The sequence below is a fragment of the Eschrichtius robustus genome, chromosome 1 (assembly GCF_028021215.1).
Source record: "Eschrichtius robustus isolate mEscRob2 chromosome 1, mEscRob2.pri, whole genome shotgun sequence".
Lineage (NCBI taxonomy): Eukaryota > Metazoa > Chordata > Mammalia > Artiodactyla > Eschrichtiidae > Eschrichtius > Eschrichtius robustus.
The window spans coordinates 31,517,614-31,531,869 of record NC_090824.1 but is presented as its reverse complement, the minus strand read 5'-3'; the positions used below and the strand labels follow the sequence as shown (position 1 = coordinate 31,531,869).

Below are 14,256 nucleotides of genomic sequence, written 5' to 3'. Positions count from 1 at the left end.
TATTCCATTTTTTCCACAACCATTACAAAACTACAAAAAAAAATAAGACACAATCCCTACTTTCAAGTAGCTCTAGTCTAGTTGACAAAAAAGCAGGTAGATAACCATTATGCAGTGTAATAAGTGTGGCCTATCTGATTTTCCTTATTTAAAACTTGAAGACACACACACGCACACACACCAATTGCCCCTTAAACTCCCTTCTTTTTCATTGCACTCATCACATTCTAACATCTTATATAATTTATTTATTTATGATATTTATTGTCAGTCTCCCTCCATTCTATGAATGTGAAAAATTTTGTCTGTCTTGTTCATTGATAGATCTCCAATGCCTGAAATGGTAAATTTTTTCAATGGGTGTTTGTTGAACTAATGTTGAATGAATAAATGTTATGTAATATAAAAGTATGAAAAAGGAGCTATCAGAACACAGCAGAAGGAACACAAAATATGTACATGTAGGTCAGTAAGGCTTCACAGTAGAAGTGACATTTGTGCTGTCTTGAAGCAAATCTGAGTGACTTTGCCTGAAAGGCCTAATACTCTAAGAGCAAGTAAATGAGAAATACAGAAAGATGAAACACACAGGGAACTGGAAGTCCAAAGGTATAAAGATATGAGAGAATGACACGTATGAAAAACTGAACACATGGCAACAAGTATGGGTTGCTATTAATTGTTTATGATGGTGGGATGATGGGTTCTTGAAGATTTGTTACTTTGCTATTTCTTCTATGTATGTTCAAATTTTTTCCATAACACAAAGTTAAGAATAAATGAATAAGGGGCTTCCCTGGTGGTCCAGTGGTAAAGACTCCGCTCTCCCACTGGAGGGGGAACGGGTTGAATCCCTGGTTGGGGAACTAAGATCCCTCAAAGATCCCACATGCCGCAGGTTGCGGCTCAAATAAATAAATAAAGTTTTAAAAAAATAAACCTTTGCAAAAAAAAAAAAAGGGAATAAATGAATAAGTAAACCACTTTTGAAGAGTGTAAAAGAACTCTAAAAAATGTTTTCTAGGCAGGGGAACATGGCTGTGGTTACCAGCCACAAGTAACAGCAACCAAACTAGGGTGGCAGTAGGTAGTAGGTGAAAAGGGTAAATACCAGAGAAGGAACATATAAGTCCATAGTTTTTCCGTTGTAAATGACAACTCAAACAAGCTCAAGTGTAAAGGGGAATCACCATTGGTTCACATGCTAGGAAGTCCAAGGAAGTATCTGGGCATTAAAAACTGCAGGATCTAAGAACTTAATGGATACCACTAGAGCTTTGTCTCTCCCTCATATCCTTTTTATCTCTGTTCAACTTCGGTTTTTAGATAAGCCTTCCCTAGGTGGTAAGCAAGATGGCCATCGATAGCCCCCACCTCAAATCCTCCCAACTTAAAAAACCACTCTCTCCCAATGTCTGTATGTATCTCTCAGGGAAAATTCTGATTCTCTACTTGGGTCATGTGCTCCTCCCTGACCAAACACTACAGGGTAGAGAGATGGTATGATATGATTGGCCAAGCCTAGAATAGGCACTAGCAGGAGAAGATGGAGGCTCAGACACTCTTTCTGGTGTTCTGAGCACCCAATTCCAGTGTAGGGGAGGGGGAGTTACACCCAACACCAACAAGCAATACTTCAGACACCAGCTGGGTGTCCTACAATTAGCCTCAATTCTGACGCTGTCTACCCAAAGATAGCATGAGACTCCACAGGTCCTACAAGACTGCCACCCCCCTCCTACTTCAGATGCCAGTCACAAGTCCAGGTTGTTACCTGTACTTCTGACCAACCAGCTATAAATCAGAGGTTTCCATGATCCCCCCCACCCCGCCCCTCATGTTTGATAAATTTGCTAGAAGGGCTCACAGAACTCAGGAAATCCATTTACTCACTAGATTCCCGATTTAGTATAAAAGGATACAACTCAGGGACAGCCAAATAGTAGAGATGCATAGGGCAGGATATGTGGGAAGTGGCACGGAGCTTCCATGCTCTCTCCAGGCATCCCATTCTCCCCAAATCTCCGTGTGTTCAGCAACCCGGAAGCTCTCTGAACCATGTCCTTTTGGTTTTCTTATGGAGGTCTCATTACATAGGCATGATTGATTAAATAACTGATCATTGGTGATTGGACTCCAGCTGCAACTCCTCCCCACTTCCCCAGAGGTTGGATGTCCAAGGACTGAAAATTCCAGTCCTCTAATCACATGGTTGACTCCACTAGCAACCGGCCTCCAGCCTTAGGTGAGTTCCAAAAGTCATCTCATCAATATAAAGAAAAGACACCTTCGTTGCTCTCATTATTCAGGGAATTCCAAGGGTTTTAGAAGCTCTGTGCCAGAAACAGAGATAAAGATCAATTATATATTTCTTATTATAAATCATAATATCTAGACTTCCCTGGTGGCGCAGTGGTTGAGAATCTGCTTGCCAATGCAGGTGACATAGGTTCGATCTCTGGTCTGGGAAGATCCCACATGCTGTGGAGCAGCTAAGCCCATGAGCCACAACTACTGAGCCTGTGGCCACACTACTGAAGCCCACACCCTAGAGCCCGTCCGCTGCAATTACTGAGCCCACGCGCCGCAACTACTGAAGCTCGCATGCTCTAGGGCCTGCATGCCACAACTACTGAGCCTGTGTGCTGCAACTACTGAAGCCCACGCACCTAGATCCCATGCTCTGCAACAAGAGAAGCCACTGCAATGAGAAGGCTGCGCACCACAAGGAAAAGTAGCCCCAGCTCACCGCACCTAGAGAAAGCCCGCGCACAGCAATGAAGACCCAACGCAACCAAAAATAATAAAAAATAAAACAATAAAAAATGAATCATAATATAGACACCATGATTGGCAGCTCTACCAGGACCACATGGAATAGGGGAAGGAAGAATCCCTTAAGGAAGACAGGGTAGCAGATCCAAATAACTGACATCATAGCCCCCATGGAGGGCTACAATTGATATTGGAGATGGGAAGACTGGGGGGTGCAGAATGGACTGAGTAGCAGGAGAGTGTAAGGATAGATAGAGAGGGCTTATTTTTCTAAATAAGACCAGACTGAACCAGGCTCTGGAATTATAGAGAAATTTCTTGTTGGGGTGGGGGTGGGGGGATGAAAATATGAAACTCACATTAGCCTCATATGGTTAATGTTACATCTGGGCATGAGATAGTTAAAAATCTCCCACTTGTCCATAGAGGGATTTTTGAAGGTTGAATATGGATTAAAAACTGGTGATGGAAATGTTGTAATTTTCTCAGGTAAATTGTGAAGTTGAGTGCAATTAGAAAAACATCCCCAAAATAGCAATGGTTTTGTTGGCACGAGACCAAACCCTGAACAGCTTAGATTAGTATAAAAGATATTCAAATATATGTCTTTCACATATGCTTAAAAAACTGAGCTGAAGGAAGAGAAAAAAGCAGCACATGCCATCTGTTTAGGAGGTAAGAAAGCTCCAGAGAGAGTTTGGAAAGAAAGGGAGGCTTCAGTCTTCTAACACCAGTAGGCAGTGAGAAAGGCAGAGACGCAAAGAAACAGAAACAAGGTCAGGACCAAGGGCAGATACAGAGCCTGAGGCCCATAAAGCCAGCAGGAGCACTGTGCCTTCTGTTGTGTACCACACCAAATTCTTCCCATCAAAATAATCCACATACGTCTCTAAGAAATCCTGCAACACGTCTCAGCGGCAATGAGCTATTACCATTAGTGGTATGATCATCCATAGGACTCATTGGCCTATGCCCAGTGCTTGCCTGTTAGGAAAGGAAGGAAGTGCTTCCTTCAGTGCTTGCCTGAAGGAAGAGGTTTTGATGACATGGGGCCAAAGAATCAATGAAACCAACCATGTAGTAGAAACCTACTATGGCTCAATCATCGCTCTCCCCTGTGAGGTTCATGAGCAAGCAATACATTCAAGAAGCATCTATAGATGAGAAGTCAAAATATTACTTTATTTTCACCTGAATAGGTGCCCAATTTCTTAGTGCAGAGTTCTCCTGTAAAAACAAGATTGGAGAAACGTAAAGGCCAATAGTAAAGGCCTACACGAATGCTTCCCTCACCATTACACACCAAAATCTCACCCTCTGTCCTGCCATACTGGGCCAGAACTAGAAGCAATAAAAAGTATGGTTGGCTATGCATTTGAGGAAGAGAAAACAAGATGGCGAGATCCCAAGGGGAGGCTCTAGCTCAGCTTACCTATTCCTGCTGCACGAAATAGAAGAGGAAACTGCACGGAGGTTCAGAACCCTGCCCTTGTGAAATGTGGACCAATTGATTTCCTGGAATCTGCCCAATCTAATGAACAAGTCTTCTCTGGGAGAAAGCAAAGACCAGGAGAGAAGGGGAGAGATGGAATGTCCCTTTCCTTTAAATACTTTCTCCCCAAAATGTGGGCCATGGACCAGCAGTATCATCATCTCTTGGTAGTTTGTTAAAAGTACACATTCTTGGGCTTCCCTGGTGGCGCAGTGGTTGAGAATCCCCCTGCCAATGCAGGGAACACGGGTTCGAGCCCTGGTCTGGGCCGCGGAGAAACTAGGCTCCGTGAGCCACAATTGCTGAGCCTGCGCATCTGGAGCCTGTGCTCCGCAGCGGGAGAGGCCGCGATAGTGAGAGGCCCGCGCACCGCGATGAAGAGTGGCCCCCGCTTGCCGCAACTAGAGAAAGCCCTCGCACAGAAACGAAGACCCAACACAGCCATAAATAAATTAATTAATTAAATAAAATAAGTATTTTTTTTAAATGCACATTCTTGGGCCCCACCCTAAATTAGTAGAATCAGGGAATTGCTTTTTAATAAGATCTCCTGTGGAGTCACATGCATGTCATAGTTTGAGAAGCACTGAGTCTGTGAATCCTAAATCCATGCCCAAATTGTCTGTCATTTGGATCTTCACTCACTTGCTAAAATAGTGCTCTGCATATAGTCAACAGTTAATGAAAAGATGTTTGAGAAATTCTCTTTGGCACCTATTTAATTCCATTTGAAGGGAGGAGGCCATTTCTGAGAAACCAGCACACACTTACCAATGAGCGGCTTAGACAGAGACAGAAGCATACTGAAAGCAAGCAAACAAAACTGTTCTAGACATACACACACGGCTCTGCAGAGTGGGACAGATGGGCATAGTCAGTTTCCTCTCACACCATCCCCCCACCCATAACACTCCCTCCCTTCCTCACTCATGTTCTCCTTCATCCAAGCTAGTCTGAAGCTCTTATGCTGAGCTCTGTTTCCTACACAGGATAGTACCACGTGCGTTACATGTCTCTTGCAGCTCTGTCCTCAAACCCAACACTGAAGAATGAGATACTGTACCGTTAAGCCAGGACACAGCAGGAAAACAAAAAGCAATTGGGCACATCAATACTTCTCACATTTAAATACTGTGACCATCACGACCCAATTCACATCTTATTTCTGACAGTAGCCAAATCCCAGGCCTGGATCTTCAACTAATATTTGCTTTCAGTGGCTCTTCCTACCTAAGTAGGAAGGTAACAATAAAAATTCAGAGCACCCAACTCCCAGTTTCTTCTCTTTGCTCTACCTGACACGATACCTTAAAGTGAAAAGGGCCAGGGGTTGGCAAATATGGACTGAGTCTGCCGTAACATTATTATGTAATCCAATAATGAGATTTAATGAGTCATAATTAAAGTCATAATGTGTTGAGCACTTACAATGCACTTCACAACAACTCTATGAAGTAAGTAGTAACCCCATTTAATGAGTGAGGGAATTTGAAGTTGTCAGAAGTTGAATAACTTGCCCAGGAAGCAGCAAAGTCAGAATTCCAACCCACACCTGTCTAAGTCCAAAGCCTCTTAACCACTGAACCAGTATGATCTCTCACTGATCAGAAACTACTATAAACTCACTGCGTGAGTAGAAAATCATTTTCCGGTTCTGAAGAACCTAGGGGCAGGACAGGAATAAAGATGCAGACGTAGAGAATGGACTTGAGGACATGGGGAGGGGGAAGGGTAAGCTGGGATGAAGTGAGAGAGTGGCACTGACATATATACACTACCAAATGTAGAAGAGATAGCTAGTGGGAAGCAGCCGCATGGCACAGGAAGATCAGCTCGGTGCTTTGTGACCACCTAGAGGGGTGGGATAGGGAGGGTGGGAGGGAGACGCAAGAAGGAGGAGATATGGGGATATATGTATATGTATAGCTGATTCACTCTGTTATAAAGCAGAAACTAACACACCATTGTAAAGCAATTATACTCCAATAAAGATGTTAAAAAAAAACCATTTTCTTTCTCTGGGGCTATGCGGAGGATTAGATGAGATTAAAGACGTTCAAGCACTTAGAAAAGTAAGGTGCTGTAACATATAAGGTATAATTTAGTACATTAAGGCTGTGTCCAAATAAAAACCCTCAGTACCATACAAATGGCAAGTACACGTGTGAAAATTGCTCACCCTTGAAATTAGAGATATCCCAGTTTGTTCGATACACAGTTCTTATTTATCAAATTAGAAAATATTTTTAAAAATTTAATCCTCCGTGGTGGCAAGGATGTTGGCAAACTAGTACGTTGCTGGTGGGAGGTCAAGTTAAAACAACCTTTCTAAAAAGCAGATTGAAAGTATGTTCCAAGACATTTTTAGACATTAGCATAATTTCTTGCAAGGAAAAACAAATTAGGACAAAAATTTAAGTATAAATATAGTTAGTTAAGAGCATAGATACTAAGACCAGATTGCCTGGATTTAAATCTCAGCTCTACTTCTTATTAGCAGTGTGACCTTGGGCAAGTCTCTGTGACCTGGTGTCCAAAATAGGGATAATAATAGCACCTATTTCACTGGATTGTTATGATATAAGTGGTATCTATTATTTGTATTATCTCAGTGTTTTTTATAATAGCAAACAATTGGAATCAATCTATCTGACCACAGAAAAATGATTAAGTACGCTATGCTATAGACACAAAAGGAATATTATGAAGTCATTAAAAATAAGGCTTTAAAAGACTATTTAATCACATATAATGTAAAGTAAAAAGAGCAGGAAACTGTATATATCGTCCCATACCACTCATGTTCATTAAAAGAGCACTTTGTACAGATACAGATGTATAGAAAACAACCAGTAGGAATTACATCAAAATATTAACAAAGAATATATCTGGGTGATGGTGTAGGGTTGGGGGTTTCTTTATACATTTCTGTACTTTGCAAATCCTCCAGAACAGTGCTTTTCACACTCTTCACAGGCATAAGAATCACCTGGTAATCTTGTTAAAATGCGGATTGTGGGTCAGTAGGTCTGGGATTTTGCAGATTCTCCATCTTTAACAGGCTCCTGGGTGATGCTGGTGCTAGTGGCCCAAGGTCTCCGCTTTGAGCAGCAAGGTTTTGGAGCAGGGGTCCTCAAACGTGAGTGTGCATCTGAACCAAGGGTGGGGGGGTGGATCCCATGCCTAGAGTTTCTGATTTTAGTAGGTCTGGACTGGGACCCCAGAAACTGCATTTCTGTTTTGCAGGTGATCCTGATGCTGCAGGTCTGGAAACCATGCTTCAAAAACCACTGCTGTAGAATATATATACATATACTCTTTTTCTCAGCATCATAAAGGAGGGGGGAGCACTAAAATACAGGCCAGCCTTCTCCACTGTTTACAAAATCCAATGCAAACCCTTCATCCAAATGCCTCCATAATCTAACCCCATCATTTCCAGTTACTTTCGTTTAGGCCATAAAAATCAAACCACCAATGCCCTAAACACAGCCAAGATTCCGAACTTCATGCCCTCTGCTGTTTCCTCACTCTGGTTGAGATGTCATTTCCTTCTGCCTCCTCGTGCCCAGATCTTACCCGTCCGTCAAGGCCTTCAAAGGCCATTTCCGGCACAAAGCTTCCCTTCCTTGGGGCTCCACAGGACTTTCTGTTCCTCCCTGATGACACTTACCAATCTCTGCCTGGCAGAGTGACTCTGCCGGTGGGTGGTGTATCTCCGCCAGTAGACTGGGAGTTAGTTAATGGTGAGCAGGGCAGTCCCTTCCTTGACTATCTTTGTCTGCCCCCTGACCTCAGCAAATCCCCAGTAGACAGCTGCCACTCAGGGCAGACTGAAAGAATGAATGAACGAAGGGATGGAACCTCCCGAAGCAGGGCAGAACTGTCCTGTAAATGGAAATTCGAACGCACGCCCAGCCTTGATGACCAACAGTAACAGGTGTTTTCCATCTCTGATGTCTGTGATTCATTCTGCTCAACTGCCTGCACACCCAGGCGTCAGCACACGGCGGCTCCTGGAATACAGCGCCCTACACGCTGAAGTGCCCAGCGTGTGTTCTGGGCGCCTGGGCAGCCACACACGGAGACGCACCTCAGCGACAACCTGCATCCACAAAAAAAGAGGCCCTGCCACCTTAAAAATATTAACGCCTCACTGCAAAGAACACTCACACGCGCGCGCGCACACACACACACACACACACACACAGACCCCCTCCCCCGTGTGTCTCTTTCAGACTAGGCGCGTCTCCGAGGGCTGGATTGAATGGGAAAGAACGGGCCCGTCTTTGTCATTAATCCTCCCCTCTTTCAGGCGAGCCAAGCTTCTTCCGGGTCAGCGACAATCACCGCCAACCCCAGCAGGCCCTCGGTCCCCCACACCGCTAGCCCCGGAGCGCGCGAGGGCCAGGTCGCCACCGCCCGCAGGTTGAGGGAGGGGAGGAGGGCGAGGAGGAGGGCGGGCGGCGCGGGAGTGGGGGAGGGAGGGAGGGAGGGAGGGAGGAGGGAAGGAGGGGAAGGCAATCCGAGGAGGAGGAGGAGAGAGCAGCCTCCCGCAGCCGGCGAGGAGAATGGGAGTGCGGGACGACAGACCGCCGCGGGGTGTCACGGCCGCGGCCAAGCTTGCCAGGCGTGGGGCCGGCGCCCGCCGCTTTTAAACCCGGGAGGGCGCGGCGGCGGCGGCGGCGGCGGCGGGCGGATCGCGGCGCGCGCTGGGCGCCGGGTGGCGACCGAATGGAGAGGAAGGGTTCGGCGGCCGGGGCCAAGGGGAACCCGAGCCCGCCGGCAGCCGGCGAGGCTCAACGGCCGCAGCCGCCGCTGTGCGTCCCGGGCGGCGGCGGAGGGACCCCGGCGCGGGGCCAGGGTGGCGCGGCTGCGGAGCCAGCCGAGTTCATCCGGCGAGCGCAAGAGTTCAAGAGCCAAGGGGCGCAGTGCTACAAGGATAAGAAATTCCGCGAAGCCATCGGCAAATACCACAGGGCGTTGCTGGAGCTGAAGGGGCTGCTGCCGGCCTCCGGGGAACGGGAGCGGGACTCGCGCGCGGCCTCCCAGGCCGGGGCCCCCAACCCCGGGAGCCTCTCGGAGGAGCAGAGCAAGACGGTGGAAGCCATCGAGATCGACTGCTACAACAGCCTGGCAGGTGAGCCGCGCCGCGCCCCCGGCCCCTCCTCCCCCTGCCCTCCCGATCTCCCGCCGGGCGCCGGTCCCCATTCCCCAGCCCCGGGCCTCCGGGTCGCAGCCGACCGCCGCGGCGCGCCGCGACGCACACGCCCCCGCTGGGACCATGCCGCTCTGGGAAGGAGAACCTGGGAGGGGGGCGCTTTGGGAAAAGTGTGACTTTCAGGATTATACCTTCCGAAACTCGTTGTCATCTCGCATTCCTCCCCCGCATCCTCGTAAATCTCGCCTATAAATAACTGGACAGAGAGATGGGGACCCAGCCGGCCTGGTGACAACTGCTGCTCCTACTACTGCTCACCAGTGGCCCTGGGTCCAAATGCAGGAGGCAGCACCCAGGGTGGGCCACCCGCACCCACCGCATGCCCAGTGGCCGCTTGCCTCAGGGGTCGTTGGCACCAGAGCTCGCCCTCGCCTTCCCCGCAGCTGACCGCATCCCTCTGAGTCAAGTCCTTCCCCAAGTTCCTTTGGCCCCAGTAGCAAAGGGCAGTTTGCTACGACGCCTTCAGCATCTCAAGCAAAATGGATTCCAAAATGCACTTTCTTCTCTCTGAGCTCTGCTGGGGCCGCGGTTGCCAGGTGAAGAGAGCGATCTCAAAGGAAAGCTAGTCCAAGGTTGGGCTTGAGCTGTGCTGCATTCTCGCTCTCCTCCCTGCCTCGCTCCGTGTAGCACTGCTTCTCACACCAGCTAGCTGCTAGGCTTGAGGAAAACGGAGCCCTTTTATTGGGATAAGAAGGTGAGGTATACATTCCCGAGCACACTTTGGGGATTAAGGTCAAAGTCGGGCGTTTTAAAAATTAACTTTGGCACAGAAAATTTTAAAGTCTCTAAAACCGGAGGAGTCTGGGTCACTCCAGGGCCTTCATGTGAGAAAGTGGAAGATGTTGGCAGAGGCAATGGCCTTATATTTGAAAAACACTCTCTCTCCTCTTCTCCCACCCCCCTTGGTGGGATCTGGGCATGATCCAGTTCCTCTGACCAGATAAGGGCCATCACTCCTAATCCTTAACCCTTGAAGTTGCCTAAACTAGCTCTGGACAGTTGTAGCAGAGTCAAGTTGGGAGAATGGGTGTGGTTGGGGACGGTGGATTTGTCTGGGGCCCAGACAGTTGGGGGATGAAAAAAAATGTATGAATAATTCTGCTCTGTTCCTAAGTGCCAGTCAGCTCTGTGCCCTTTGAGATCTCTAGTGCCAGCCTACCTCTGCCTTCCCATAACGCCATGTCCCGTGTCATCTTTAATCAGGCAAAGCCCAGGCACTTTGTAGATTGTTAAGTAGTTTACAAACTTAAAGGATTAATGATAGTAGTAGTAGCAATTGTGGAAATGGTGGTGCTGATAGCAGTACTAGTAATAACGGCAGCAGATAAAGTAGTAGGAATACAGCATAGATGGACTATTTCAATCCATCACAAGGTACACCATGATTCCCTTTATTTCCCGTAAGTCTCTGGCATATTCATTACTGCCTGATGAATATAAAGGGCAGAGTGGCCATGGGTGGAGGAGGGGGCACTCTGGGTCACTAATGCAGTGATTTCAGAGTGGTAATAGAGTCTTATATTTAGCGTTTTCCATGGGCATTCTAGGGTTGCCCCTCACCCCATGCTTTTGGCTGCCAGCCGATGGCTAGCACCGCCTACTTTCTACCCCAGAAGTGGTTACATTTCCAAGGTGAAACCAAAGCTGTGTCCTTGGTCAGGCCAGCCCACTCAGGGCAGGGCTAAGATCTGGATGGTTCCTCCACTTCCATACCCACCCCTCCACACACTTTGGAAAACTTTGGTGGTGAGAGAATGGAAAGTAACAATGGCAGATTTCCCCCTCTGCTGCCTTCTCGGGTGCTTACCACTTACGAATATTAATAATTTATGGATTACAAAAGTAATGCTTACCTATAAAATGTGTTTTCTTTTAGAAAATACAAAATTACCTTTAATCCCACCAACCTAAAGAAATCCATTGTGATATATTTCCTTCCTGTATTTTTTTCTATAGCTAAACATAAACTATTTACAAAGCTAAGGACCTCCTGTATCCTGTTTTTATTCCCACTTGCCATTGTGTCAGAGCATTTTTACATTTCACTAAAATATTTTTGTGAAGATTATTTTAAATGGCAACCTAAAATTTTTAAATGTATGTTTACAATGAGCATTTGATGGAAAGAGAAAGAAAGATGATCACTGTTATTGCTGTTAGAACCAGAACAGTGCAGCGTGGCCCATAAGATAATCTTCCCCCCCCCACCCCCCGTGCCTGATTAAAGGGAGGAGACAGCAACTGCAAGTTTGTTCCAGCAAAAAGGCAACTGGCCCTTCCACTGGGGCTGCAGTGCGGGCTGAGCAACCCAGTGGGCTTCAGGAGAGAGCAGTCTGAAGATGTTGGTTCTCTCAAGGGTCTGTCCTTCCACACAGCTGTGCATAGAGGGAGAGGTTTGGGGTTTAGAAGCAACATGAACTAGCCCAGAAACACCTGGGGGATTAGGCTGTGTTGCTAAGGGCATCTCAGCACCAAACAAAAGACTATTATGAGGCTTCAGGAGGAAACCTAGGTTCAGTGGACCCTTGCACTCTGCATGGAAGGCTCCAAGAGAACAGCAAGGGGGCAGTTAGAATCTGGTAAGAGATGTTAACCTAAAAATCCATTTGGATGACTTGAGGTGACCACTTGAAGGGTGTGCAGGCAATGTGCAAAGTGCCTGTGGCTGTGGTCTGTTCTGGCTTGGAGTTCCTTCTGATTAGTTGGGATCTGGCCAGGGGTACAAGACCCCCAGATTTGATTTTGCATGTCTTATTCTCTAAGAAATTCAAGGAAGGAAATGAGAAGCATCTTCTTCCTTCAGAATTTCTAATGACTTTGATACAATGATTAGAAAAGATATCCTGCCTGGGCAGATGTAGGCATGTGATTCTTACCAAGGCTGCAAAAGAAGCATGTACTGGCCTGTCGATCAACTCCCACTGACCTTGAACAAGACACAGGACTCCCCTGGGGCCTTGGAATGTTCTGTGCAAAACCTCTTGAAGGACAGAACCTTTTGCTTTACAGCTGTTCCTGTGGGGCGGTAGTGGCCCCAGCTGGGTTTGATCAAAAGGTTGCAATGCATGACTCTGTTGGTATTTTCAAATGATGTTCAGGACTCAAATGCCCACAGTGGAGATGGGTGCTGACAGGCCATGGCATTGGATCTGAAGGCTAGACAAGAGTCAGCTTATGTCCCTATTCCTGGCATACCCTGTGACTTTGTATAAGTCCCTACCACATCATTTTACCTCCATTTTCCCATCCATTTAGAGCTATGTTTGGGCAGGGTTTTTTTTTGTTTTGTTTTGTTTTTTTACCAAAGGGGCAGATAATATCCATTGATGCCAACTGAAAGTCCCAGGACAGGGGAGTGACAAGGCCTAAAGAAGTCACGCAAGAAAAAGGCCTGGATGGGAGCCAGCTTTATCAGTGCTTGTGGACGTGTCTTGAAGCCATGGGACCGGGGCCAGCTACATAATTTGTGAGGCCCAGGGCAAAATGAAAATGTGGGGCTCCTTGTTCAAAAAAGCAGGAGAAAGTTGTCATTAAAAGTTCTAAAAGATAAAGTTTTTTCCCTTTCTTTCATGGTTTCTCTCTCGACTGGAAATGGTGTTTTTATCTGCTATTTAATGTCATTTCAAGAAAATTACAATTTTAAATTATTGGCATGAATTTACTATTCATCTTTATAGTGTGCAATGCCAGTTTTAAGTGGAAATATAAGAACACTTAACTGGTATATGAATCATGTAAGTTATACAATTCACGTTTCGTAGCTTGTACATGCATATGTAGTTTATTCTTACTGGAACCATGGAAATGCTGACAAAACGAACTCAACTGCTTTTATTTCACTTTTTATATGCATACTTTATAGGTGCACTTTCTACCAGTCTTGGCTTTCTGATGAGTAAGGAAAGGAAAAGGAGCTATTGCATACTCCTACCCTAGTCTTTCCTCCTCTGTCATCATTTTCAGCATAAGTGTTTGGCTAGTACAGGGCACTTAAGCAAGAAAGGATGTGATGGGGTTTTAGGTTATTTTTGTTTCTTAGAACACTATTGGTCTCTTTCTGCATTTGAAGCAATTTCTGGGTTGAATGGAAAGCCTGGCCTCTTTGGGCTGTCAACGTGTGTGCTTGCTTAGTTATTGACCTGACCCTCTTACTTATGCTTGTTGAACTCCCCTGCATTGTGGATCCACTGGAATTCTGTGCTCATGGGGCATCGTGAATGCTATATACTACATGGGCCTGCAAAGAATAGTTGTACCTCTGTCTTCTGCTCAACTTCATGCTCCATTATCCAATCGGGCTTCACTTACAAAACACAGTTTCAAAGATAAAATAATTAAGAATTTCAAGAAGTCAACAGCAGCGCATTAAACCAAATACAAGGCCCTTCTGAGCATGGGTCTTATGTGACTGCACCCTTAAAGCCGCCCCTGCAATGGGACACCAGAAGATGACTGAGCGTATACACCTAAGGTGGACAGAATTAGATATAGACCCTGAGGCAGATTCTAAGACAAAAGGTACCCCACAGAAATTGGTGTGGGAACCAAAGAACCAAGCAGGAAGATGGATAAATTACAAATGCAAGAACTCAGTGGGAAAAAAAAAAGAGGTCAAGAGCTAGAGACAAGCAGTAACCTGGTAGCCAGAAGATGAATTGTTGGGATAAGAACTGGCAAAGGAGGGGAAAGAAGAGGGGCTTCATGCTAAGATGCTCAGCCAAGATACTGCCATCTGGATGGGAGAGTTTGACTGGCCAAGCCATTGTTA

At 46.3% G+C, this 14,256-nt stretch overlaps 1 protein-coding gene across 1 annotated transcript in view; it reads left to right on the top strand.

The window, feature by feature from the left end:
• Window positions 1-8,986: 8,986 nt before the first annotated feature.
• TTC9 (tetratricopeptide repeat domain 9) overlaps window positions 8,987-14,256 on the top strand; it is a 29,454-nt gene continuing 24,184 nt past the window's right edge. The window contains exon 1 of the mRNA XM_068563050.1: window positions 8,987-9,407. Within this exon, the coding sequence (XP_068419151.1) occupies window positions 9,002-9,407 (406 nt within the window). The 5' untranslated portion in view covers window positions 8,987-9,001. The remainder of the gene's footprint in view (window positions 9,408-14,256) is intronic.